Genomic DNA, 12,282 nt, shown 5'->3' with positions numbered 1-12,282 from the left:
AAAAAAAAAAGGAATTCAGTTATTTCCAGTCATCTTGTTTTCTGCGTTGTTTTTACCCACTAATCAGATCGTATTCTTTCATACGTTTGTGCTAAGCATCATTCTTACCCTGTTTGACATTTGGTAGAGTATAGCAGGTTATACAGTCTTTAATTTCAAGCCTCTCAACCTACACATTTGATCGGAGAATCAGTTGGCAGTATTTATTTTTTTTATATAAACTTGAAGCAAGAGAGCGCTTTTTTCTGCACTCTTAATGTCCGTAGCACCCACCCACCCACCCACACACACACATAGAGCACGCGCACACAAACACGGGGATATCGCCTAAAGACCAATATTTCGCATATCGTAAAGCAGTTCAAGTTTTATTCCGTAAAAGTTGAGTCAACGAAAAAAACGACTGTTGACGAATGCTTCAAGGGAAATATAAAGTAGAAACTGACGAAGTAAATATTGTTTTTCACGTTTACATTTTTATGAGCACAATCGAAAGAAAACAAGGAAATGGCAAAGGGAATGTAACTCGACGACACTAGCAACAATAACAACAGTAATCTCTACAGGTGAGGAGAGGGTGGTGATAATGAGACCACTGTCGATGCGATGACATCGACAAAGTCTGAAAGTTTGCATAAATAGAATTCCGCTTGCCGTTCAACTGTTTTGAGCAGTGTCAAGTCGCTTGAAATATCGAGTACATTGAACAGAGCACAGCAGCAACTTTGTATATTGCCTTTGAACTCGCGCGCGCGGGCACACACACACGTACGCACGAACAATAGAAATGAATTTATATTGGAAGGAACGTTTTCAACTGTGGAGAATGATCAACACATACCTCTCTGTAGCCGAAGTGATCAGTTCTGAAAAAAAAGTCTTTAAGAGGGTTGATAGGGGCGTCAAAATACCATAATCTAGTCTACAACAGCGCAAAAAACAACAACAACAAAAAACAAACCACCTAGCCTACCAGCAAACATTGTCACACCATTGCACTATCTAATTAGGATTATGAATTCTGTCTACAAGCTGTCAGTACTGAGTGGGAAGGAGAGCGGGTTGGGGGTGTGGGCAAGGGACGCAAATTGAATTTTAAGATGCTGATCAAAAACAAACACCAAACAATGTCTAATATCAATGACATTGATAACAGCAGTGATGAGATTGCATACTCGGATGATAACTCGGATGTTATTATGCTGCATAATATAAATACGGACATGCGCACAAAAAAATGAGCTTAGTAAAATTCACCATTGTAACATGACTAATAACAGCAATACCGCTGCATGGGCGCGGCAAACTTAACTGTGTTGACGTACACAGTAGTAGAACAAATTAATCACTTCTCTCCCCCAGGCACTCGGACCAACACAGAACTGCTTGGATGTCGATGTCAGCAGTCACATTTTCGGCAAAGTTCACACCAACATCAAATTTTTGTTCGTTTTTTAAGGATGAGGTTTGCTGAATACTGAACATGAGTTTGTCTCAAAGTAGAGACTGTCACTCAGTCCAGTGGAGGATCAGAGGGTGAAGTCGAACATGTATTTTTGTTCTTCTGTATGTTTATCCTCCACCGTTTGCGTTCCAGTCAGTCGATTGTTCTTTGGCAAACTGCTGTCACTTGGTACTTCAAACATGTTACGACCAATCCGCTATGTAATAGCTACAGAGGAACATTAGTAGATAACCGTGGAGACAACTTACGTTTCTTTTTTTGTGGAAAGAAAAATCCATAGTAACAATTTTCAACTCACCGGTTCAACAGTCAGAGGTATCGATCAGCCGAGAAAATACACCGGGGAAATAGATCAATGGCAAGAATACGGCTGGTTATGAAACACTGTGGTTAAATTCGTAAAATGAGAAATGACCTTTTGCACCTGAATGCTGTTTAGTGCTTCCACCACACAATAGGAACTGGCAGTGTACACATTTGAATTTTCTGTGAGTTTTATACTGTTACAGAACCTTGCAAGACTTGTTGGCGCTGGCAAAAAAACTACAACCTTGGATGAAGCCAAGAGGTGACGAAAGACGCTGAGCACAGGTATTGTGTACCTCTAGCTCACTTCGTCTGCATCCAGCTCCGGAACTTGAGCTTCAAGAATCGGGTTTGTCACCAGAAAGCCTCCAAATCCCAATGATTTGTTGTAAATAGGTAAAAGTGTACGATATAAAACAAAGCAGCACACTGAATTTGAGGATGGTGTAATACTTTTATTCTACCTGCGTTGGGGCTTTTTCGTGTTTTTTTTTTTTTTTTGTAACGAATTCGTTGTGTACTTGCGCCCAATTAACTCTCTCCATACGAACGGCGAAAGAAACGACGTCAACAGCGTCTCACCCCAATTACCATCATCAAAATATTGCAAGCGGAAGGTTCTTATACTGAAGAGGTGAATGTAGACAAAGAATACCACAATTCTGACGACGGAAGCAGGTTGGGTCATTCAGACACCCACTGGACATCCGAGGGGTCTGTGTAGAGGAGAAGAGAGGACTGGCCGTACTGAGTGAGTTAATAATGAAAAAAAACCCAATAAATATTCTGCCCTATCCTATAGTGCAATACTCCTACCCTTCCCCACCCACTCAATGCAATACTGACCCTATATTATATTCTGACCTGTATGCTACTAGATACTTGCATTCTGGTAGATTCTGCTATATTGTATTCTACCAGAGTGGATTAAATTGTAAACTAGTTTATTCTAAATTTTACTGTATTCTGCGAAATTCTAGTGTGTTCCAAGAAAACTAGATTCTTGTGTAGCCTGCCCTACAGTATCCCCTTCCCTTCAGTTCCTCTCACCTACAATACTCCATGGTCACATCTCCCACCCCCCTCTCAACCCAAAGAGCCTAATGATACACAGCGTGCGAAAAACCACCATGTGTGTGCACGCGCGCGTGCTTGTGTAATATGTTGAGAGTTTCGTGTGTGTGTGGTGAAAGTGGGTGATGGGGAAGAGATGTTGGTTATTATCTAACTATTGTTTTTGCTTACATGGGCAAGAAAGGCATATTCGACCTGGGACTATGTGCTTTGCACTCTAGTCACAGACTTAACTGCCGGGAGTTACTACTTTTGTCACCGAGAGAAGTAAACAAAAAACAGCACACACAAAAACATTAACCACAAAACACATCTGTGGATGAGGTCTGCTTTGGCCACACAAGTCAAAAACCATTCATATCACACTTTTTTTTTCTCTTAAAGGGTGAGCGTCCATAACAAAGTCCTCTTCAGCCAAAGGAATTCCCGCACAATGACATAATTAACCCCACCCCTCACCCCCACACACCCCAAATACAGAAAGGAAAAAAAGTACGATACGCTGAAATAATGTAGAGTCAGTCACAGTACTTGATCGAGACGGATGATGATCAAATATTTACAAATATTCTTATAAAAGAATCTTTTTTTTTTTTTTAAGTCATGGAGAAACCGAGTATACTTCTCCAGTAGAAATCTTCCAGTCCACGAAACCATCACACAAGCTTATTTTCTTAAATAACAATTACACACACACACACACACACACACACACACACACACACACACACACACTTGCTGAACTTCTCTTCCACACACACTAGGAGGTCTCCACAGTCAGCAAAGCCTCCCCAGCGTCCCCGAACTCGCCGAAGCCGCGCGAGTCGCCGCTGCGGCTGCTGGAACTGTAACTGGAGCGGTGGCCTCCGGAGCTGGACGACTTCTCGAACACCCCGCTGTCCGCCTTCATGTCCGCTCGTGCCCCTTCCCCCTGCCCCTCTTTCCCTTCCTCCTCCTCCTTCCCCCCCTCCTCCTCCTCCTTCCCCCTTTTCTTGTCCCCCGGCCACACCACCACTCCTCCGACGCGGTTGTAGGAGGGGCGTGGCGGTGGGAGGGCGCCGACGCCGTCGCCACCGGATGCCGCGTCCGAAAAAGAGTTCCGAAGGTGGGTGGCACCGCTGGCGCCTGAGTCCGCCGAGGAGCCGGAGGAACCCGAGCTGCTGCCCAGAAGGAAGCGCAGCTGCTGCTTCTTGGCCGCCGTGTACTTGTTGTCGCGCTGCGTGCACAGGCGGTGGATGTTCTGCCCTTCCCGGCTCCCCCTCCCAGATCCCTCTCCTCCACCGCCGTCGTCGTCGTCGATTTTCTCGGGCATGATGAACGCTGTTGGTGGGGGGACGGGAGGGGATGAGAGTTTAGTGTCGAATATGGAGTACTGCTACTAATAATAAATCTATGAACAATAAATAGTAATACTACTGTCGACTAGTAATAATAATTATAATAACTTTATAGACAATAATAATATTAATATCAATAATAATAATATGGACTCTCTTCCATGCAGTGTGTGTGGAGTTGCGTGCATCCAGAATGTCTTCCATTTCCCACCTGAGCACCCACTCCCGCAAAAGGTGGTCTGCTTCGTCTACTCCGTAGTGCCGACGAGAGACACCCACCACCACCCGAACCCCCAGAAATAATATTAATGTAGGATAGCGTTTTCCGACCTATCGAAACACTTAAAGTGCCCCGGAAAGCGGAGTATGGCTGCCTACATGGCGGGGTAAAAACGGTCATACACGTAAAAGCCCACTCGTGTATATACGAGTGAACGTGGGAGTTGCAGCCCACGAACAAAGAAGAAGAAGAAAGAAGAAACACTTAAAGTAACACGTCTATCAAAGTGCACCAGAACACGTACACAGAAACGCTCTCAATCGCACGTGTAAGAGTGATCTGCGTGTATGATACATAGGTCCTGATAAGCAATGGTAGATTGGTAAGGTGTTGGGGTGTTTAACAAATCTTATTAGTCTGTATACAAGTGTTACATGAGAATGTATTCAACACCAATTCACACACACACGCGCGCGCTCGCTCGCTCTTAGTCCACGGAATACAGCAAAAAAAGCAGATTTTTTTGTCACTTCCTTACAACAGGATAAGTTTAATTTCTACAAAAACAATAAAATTACTATTTTATTTATGAAACGGTTAAACAGAAGACTGTCACGTGACTCTGCAGCCGAACTAGGAAAATGGCGAGAAAATCAAACTTCTCTTACCTCGGAAAGAATGCGCTGAGAAATTCTGAAAAAAGGAAAACTTAAAGTTAAATGCTATCGCATATCATATATACTCTGCATCGGGTGAACTCTTCAGTTACGCACACACTAAAAAGAAACACTAAGAAAAAAACAACAACATCGTTTGTGATATAAATATTATTACTGCTATTATGGTTTAATTCAGCTTTTGTTTAATTAATATGTTTGTGGGGAAAAAAATTCTAAACAGAAAAAAAGAAAAATATCTGGAACCTGGTGGTAGTGTGTGAATCTCTGTCTTCTGTGTGCGCGCACTGTGTGTGTGTGTGTGTGTGTGTGTGTGTGTGCGTGGTGCCATCCTACTCACCCGAGGCAGACGTTTCCGACGGTGCCTGAAGAACGCTATCACAGACTCCCTCACCTGGAAAGGAAAATCAGGCACTGATACATTCATATTCATGCACATAAACGTATGACACGCTTCTCATTTTGACAGTTCTGTCAACAACAACAACAAAAAAGGACCAGAATGGGAGAAAGAGGAAATTTCCAGCACATATTTTACATGTATATTCTGGGGACTATCTGCATTGAAAGACCCCTGGCACTCCGTCGGGCGAGACAGCGTTAATAGACATTATAACGAAGTGCACATGCTTCCACACAGATTGAGTAATGGTTCATATTTGCTTTTCGTTAGTGGCAAGTAAGTTGGACTCCAACTCTCAACGGGTTCGAAAATACTATATTGTGAAGGTAACATGAATACACCATTTTCTGAAGTTGAAAAGAACACTAAAGCCGCCGTAACATATTCCTATTTCATTTAAAATTGAAACGAAAAAGAAACGATTGATACTGCTTCAGTTTACTGAAACTATGTGACCACTAAACACAACCAACACATTAACTGCTGCTGTCGAGTTTCATCACCGCACAGGTAAGAGTGGGCGGGCCTACTGGTGAGGATGATGGTCATCAGTTTTTGGATTTCTTCCTCTGGGAAGCTAAATCTAGGGCACAATTTAATAAAAGTACACAGAATAGTACTCACTGTACTTCACTTTCATACCCCACTGACCCCAGTTCAAAGTTCAGCAGTCAAAGGGTTGAAAGGGCAAAACCCAACAGACGATCCAGACTTACCCTTTTGTCGTAGATGCAATACGACGTAAATATCACCACCACCTGTTGGAACAAATCAGGTCTTGTTTTAAATAAGGCTTGGTGTTCGTGTCGATCTCTGTTATCCGTAAATTTCATTGCATGAATGTATGGTGACTGCGTCTGGAGAGGGGAGATGGAGAGATGGTTTCTGCATGGGTGCATTAATTGAAGCAAATAAAGTTTTTTTTGTTTTCATCAAGCCCTCGAAAGAGTAGCATTACGTGCCAAAATATGTGTTGAAAATCATCCCAAACATCAAATGGAGAACCCGCCACCGATTCAAGATTCAACGCCTCCAATTTTGCATTGTGTTGATTCATCACCTTGTACTGCACTGAAGCATGTTTATTTCTCCAGAAACACCACAGACAAACAGAAAATAAAAACATGCGTGGAATTCATGCTGCGGGGAGCACGTATCGCCATTGTCTGAAACCAATCATTTTTTTTTTTTTAATTATGTGTCTGCAAGTGTGTGTTGGTTATAGATCAAAAGACTGAAAGCCCCTTGCCTCAGTGGCAGACTGTAACAGTCTCACCGACAGACTGTACCCTAGCCTGACCAGCAGATTGCAGTCCCACTACCAGACTATAACCTCACCAGCCAACTGAGCTTAAACAAACTGCACCCCTAACAGACTGAAGCCTAAAGAGACAGTAGCCTTACCAACAGACTATAGCCTCTAGCCTCATCAACTGACTCTAGTCTCACCAACAGACTGCAGCCTCATCAACAGCCTCTAGCCTCACAAACATACTGCAGCCACACCAACAGACTAGTCTCACCAACAGACTAGCCTCTAGCATCACCAACAGACCACAGGCTCGTCAATAGTCTCCAACCTCACCAACAGACTTAAACCTCTAGCCTCACCAAAAGACGGTAGCCTCACCAACAGACTGTGGTGCAGCCTCTAGTCTCACCAATATACTAATCTCACCAACAGACTGGTGCAGCCTCTAGTCTCACCAATATTCTAATCTCACCAACAGGGACTGTGGTGCAGCCTCTAGTCTCACCAATATACTAATCTCACCAACAGACTGTGGTGCAACCTCTAGTCTCACCAATATACTAATCTCACCAACAGACTGTGGTGCAGCCTCTAGTCTCACCAATATTCTAATCTCACCAACAGGGACTGTGGTGCAGCCTCTAGTCTCACCAATATACTAATCTCACCAACAGACTGTGGTGCAACCTCTAGTCTCACCAATATAGTAATCTCACCAACAGACTGTGGTGCAGCCTCTAGTCTCACCAATATACTAATCTCACCAACAGACTGTGGTGCAGCCTCCAGTCTCACCAATATACTAATCTCACCAACAGACTGTAGCCTCCAGCCAACATGTGTGCTGTAAGAAAACCAAGTGAATGCTTTCCCAAGGACACCACACCACACCATGCTGAAATGGGCCTCAAACCCTGGTCACTGGTGCTATCTGAATCATAAGTCGAATGCCTAACCGATTCTACCTCGGCACCTTTCTTTACATAAAGAACATCAACAGTACCTTCATAAAAGCAAAAAATTATAAAAAAAAAGATCAAGCAAAAAATTATAAATAAAAAAGACCCCCCAAACTCTCTGAAAGGTGATATCCATTCGCTTCGTTTCGGTAATGACACAGTTAACATTCCTGTTGTTTAAGTTCAGCTCTACTCTCCTGTCCTAACGCTGAAAAATCGTGTACATTGTAAATAAAAACTCTACACGCAAACCCGAGTACAGGCGGGGACACAAGCACACGCACACACTTACACACACACGCACACGCGCGCGTGCGCCAGCCCCCACGCACATGCACACACTCGTGTCTTACCAGAATGAAGAGCAGGCAGACGAAGGCCACCTGCGCGCCAAAACCCTGGGCGCTGTCCACTTTACATCCGGACCATGTGACCCCCAGCAACGAGACCAAGATGGCGCCGTTCTTCATTGTCCTTATTCTGAAAAGGGCCCACAATAAATTAAGGAATTAACTTGATTACATAGATGAAAAAAAATGGGGAGAAACAAAATCAAACCGATACAATGTTTGTGAAAAAAAAAGCTGTATCAAAAACATTCTCCAGCGCCAAATAATGTTTGGTATTCTACAGAATCGAAAGTGGTCTCTGAATATATGTATGTTTATACAAGATACCAACTCCAAATATTTTGATTAGATCGTTACTGAAAAGAGAGCAACCTTTCTTTGTGATTTTAATCACAAACAATAAAGAAAACAAACCCTGGAATACATAGACACACGAAAGTCAATCTCCCCTCTGACGGTGAAATGGGGCAGTGCGATTTACGGATGGTAGTGACCCAGGAAAAAAAGTGTTAGGTGTACAGAAAAGATCGGTGATCTCTCCTAGAAGTACGTAGTTCCGTTTCAGTTTCAAGGAGGTAGTGTACGGACTGATCTGTATACGCTGTACATCTATTTAAAAATAAGTAAAGGGAGGAACATGAGACGAAAGACACTGGTCAGGACTTGACAGCTTACCATGTGCTGAGAAAGTATTTGCTCTTTTGCATATTAAACCATTTTCTAATTCTCACTTAAAGGATTAGCACACAATGTGGACTGCGAAAGATGGTAAACTGGGAAATCTGGAGGGAAAAATCCACCAGATCCCGATACTGGGATCGAGCTCGAACACCTCAGATTGAAACGTGGATTGGTGGCCTAATGGTGATGCGACCGACTAGGCACTGAGTGTCCAAGAGTTTGAATCCCATTTGCAGACCGGAATTTTTATCCCCACCTTCCTCACCCCCCTTGCACTAGACCTCGAGTGGCAGACTGGTTGCTGCTTGTCTTTCGGATGAGACGATAAAAGGAGATCCCGTGTGCAACATGCACATAGCGCACGTAAATGAACTCGAGGCAACAAAAGAGTGGTTATCTGACAAAATGCTGTAGAATACGACAGTAAAACAAACGTGCAGACAAGAAATACAAAGTATGGGTCGCGCTGCACTGTGGCGGCGACACCCTCTCTACAGGGAGCGCAGCCCGAATTTCACACCAGAGAAATCTGGTTGTGACAAAAGTAACACGATCATGTATAAAAACAATACAAATCCAGCCGGTCGGTTGCAGCGCCCGTCAGACACAGACAGTGAAACAACACAACAGGAAAGTAGAGTGCGCCTCACTACTCACAGCTGTTTTTTCCTGGCTCTGTATCTCCACTCGTCTGTCCAGCTGTACACAGACCGCACACACTGGGCCGAGATCAGTACGCAAGCCTGCACATTGAAGTAAGTGAGTTTGTAGCAGCAATAGTAAGGAGTCGCCTACGGATAACCGTAGTAGTGCTAGTCAGTAGTACTAGTGGTGATAAATCGCCTTTCACCCATGGTTGTTCTTTTTTTTTTTTTACCGCATATGCAGATACCCTTGATTCATGAGGGGCTAAGGTCTAACGAAGAAATAAACTATTTGGATTCTTTCTCTGTCTGTCTGTCTGTCTACCTCATGTGTGTAAGTCTATTTGTGTGACTACCTGTGTGTGTGTGTGTGTGTGTAAATATTCAAGGAACTCGGATGATTGAAAACGGTGTGAACAAGAATTCAGAATTAGTTTCAACATCACCATCACACACATAGTACAGTAATAAATATATATATATATACTTTGATTTCACATTTTTTCGTATAGTTTTTTTGTGAGAGTTCGGTGTAGTGTGGTGTAATACTACACCGCACCGTTTTTGATGCAGTGTGGTATTATCTTGCGATGAGCTGTTCTGACATAAAAACACAATCATATTGAGTTATTTTGTTAGTGCTGCTGCAAGCTGCAGCAATATTTGCTGCACCTCCTCAAGATCTCATTATTTCGAAGCAGTGCAAATCCACGCACAATCAGAACTTAATAAAAAGTTAAGAGCACACACGTAGCCACAAAATACAGATAAACGAAATCACCGGCGTCTTTTTCTTTGGTAAATGGCAACGGACAGAGCACTGATCATAAGGGAGCTTATCAACACGCTGAAAATGTCCCCGCACTAACAGTAGTAGTCCCCCTTACACTCGCTGATGACCGCTTTCGACTTTACAATGACACAACCACGGCCGATTGTGTTCTGGAATATTTCATTGGAAATGAACGAAGGGTTATAAGGAATCCAAATGGAACACATCTTTCATTCTTAATGAAAGACTTTGAATAACACAGTAATCTTTATGACAAACAATAACAAATAAAATAAACGTGAACTGAAGAAAGCAGACAAAAATACATGGAGGAATGAGCAACGGAACTCAACCATTACTTCATTTCATTCTATATATTAATTTTTACAACTTTGACTGGTTTCTCTGACATACTGATGCAGAAAAAAACACACGGTTTTTTGTTTGTTTTTTTATTCAATCCAAGTGAAATCGTCCGCGAATTTTTTCTTCTCTCCAAATGAACACGCGTAGATACATCCAAAAATACTGTGGAAATCTGTTCCCTTTGCTTACGTTTTATGCATATTTACGTAGGAACGTGGAAACCGTTTGAATGAAACGAATTTCGACCCACGAGCGGAGCTCAAGCGTAAGGTTCGATGAGCTGAAGATACTTCACAGCACTGTGTGTCCTAGTTTCAATCTTCATGACACTGAGGGTCTGAAAGGTTCATCATTCTTCACGCCACCGAGCGTCTTTAACTCTCTCCATACGAACGGCGAAAGAGACGACGTTAACAGCATTTCACCCCAGTTACCATCATCAAAATATTGCAAGAGGAAGGCTCTTATACTGAAGAGGTGAATGTTGACAAAGAATACCACAAATCTGACGACGGAAGCTAAAGGTTGGGTCATTCAGACACCCACTGGACATCCGAGGGGTCTGTGTAGAGGAGAAGAGAGGACTGGCCGTACTGAGTGGGTTAACTTCCATTCTTGCGGGCGACTGGCTCTAAAGAACCGAAATATCGCACACATACCTACCCCCCACCCCCACCCCCTACCCACACGAATCCTTTCTTTAAAAACAAGGCAAAGTAGCGCCCACAACTGATTACACTCACCAAGACGAGCACAAGCATGGGGACCAGGAACGGATAGAACTGCCACGTGGATGGTTCCACCCAACACCTGTACCAAAATATCCAGACATGGGTTTGGAACCCGGTGAAAAGTTTCATAAGCCTTGTGTGTGTGTGTGTGTGTGTGTGTGTGTGTGTATTACAAATTACTATTGTAGTTTTGTTTTTACAACAATTAAAACATCTAGCTAATGAAATTAGAAAAGAATAAAGTCACCAACGTTAAGTTGAAAAAACAAAACAAAAATATTTTAAAGCCGTACTTCTTATAATAACAAATATTGTAAAAATTAAAAACCATGCATCATTATCAATACCTGGTTGCGCATAATAAAATATTGTATAACAATTACTTTCTGTTTCTCTGTGAAGCGTCACTGCGTTTGGACAATCCATATACGCAACGCTTCCTCTGATGCCTGATCAGCAGCATACAAACCGACGTGCTAGTCTGGCCTTGAGTGCATGCATATATATTTCTGTACTAATCAGAACGGATTTCTTCCGCATAACTTTGTCAGAGAATATCCCTGAAGTTGCCATTAGTTCTTCAGTGCGCGAAGTGCATGCTACAACCGGAACCTCGGATTATTGTCTCAACCGAATGACTAGACGCTCCGTTTGATTTTCCGGTCAAACGTAGGACAAAGGGCGAGACCGGGATTCGAATCCAGACCCCAAGGGTCACTGTGCTGATATACAAGAGTCTTAATCATTCTGCCACCTTCCTCCCTAGGAAGTATCATTATATATATATAGATATATAGAGATATATAGATATATATATATATATACCCTAATGGTCGTTGTGCTGGAAGACATGAGTCTTAATCATTCTGCCACCTTCCTCCCTAAGAAGTATCATTATATATATATATATATATATATATATATATATATATATATATATATATATATATATATATATATATATATATATATACCCTAATGGTCGTTGTGCTGGAAGACATGAGTCTTAATCATTCTGCCACCTTCCTCCCTAAGAAGTATCACA

General features: G+C 42.6%; 1 protein-coding gene across 2 annotated transcripts in view; it reads right to left on the bottom strand.

The window, feature by feature from the left end:
- Positions 1-340: 340 nt before the first annotated feature.
- The window catches only part of LOC143295301 (uncharacterized), a 207,414-nt gene continuing 195,472 nt past the window's right edge, over positions 341-12,282 (bottom strand). For both annotated transcript variants that reach the window (XM_076606926.1, XM_076606925.1), the window contains 7 exons: positions 11,250-11,316; positions 9,382-9,467; positions 8,047-8,173; positions 6,199-6,240; positions 5,420-5,473; positions 5,071-5,095; positions 341-4,165 (listed from right to left, as the gene is read on the bottom strand). In XM_076606926.1, coding sequence (XP_076463041.1) covers positions 3,606-4,165; positions 5,071-5,095; positions 5,420-5,473; positions 6,199-6,240; positions 8,047-8,173; positions 9,382-9,467; positions 11,250-11,316 — 961 coding nt within the window. In that variant the 3' untranslated portion in view covers positions 341-3,605. The remainder of the gene's footprint in view (positions 4,166-5,070; positions 5,096-5,419; positions 5,474-6,198; positions 6,241-8,046; positions 8,174-9,381; positions 9,468-11,249; positions 11,317-12,282) is intronic.

The sequence above is a fragment of the Babylonia areolata genome, chromosome 20 (genome assembly GCF_041734735.1).
Source record: "Babylonia areolata isolate BAREFJ2019XMU chromosome 20, ASM4173473v1, whole genome shotgun sequence".
NCBI classification, from domain to species: domain Eukaryota; kingdom Metazoa; phylum Mollusca; class Gastropoda; order Neogastropoda; family Buccinidae; genus Babylonia; species Babylonia areolata.
This window is presented reverse-complemented; position numbering and strand designations above follow the sequence as displayed.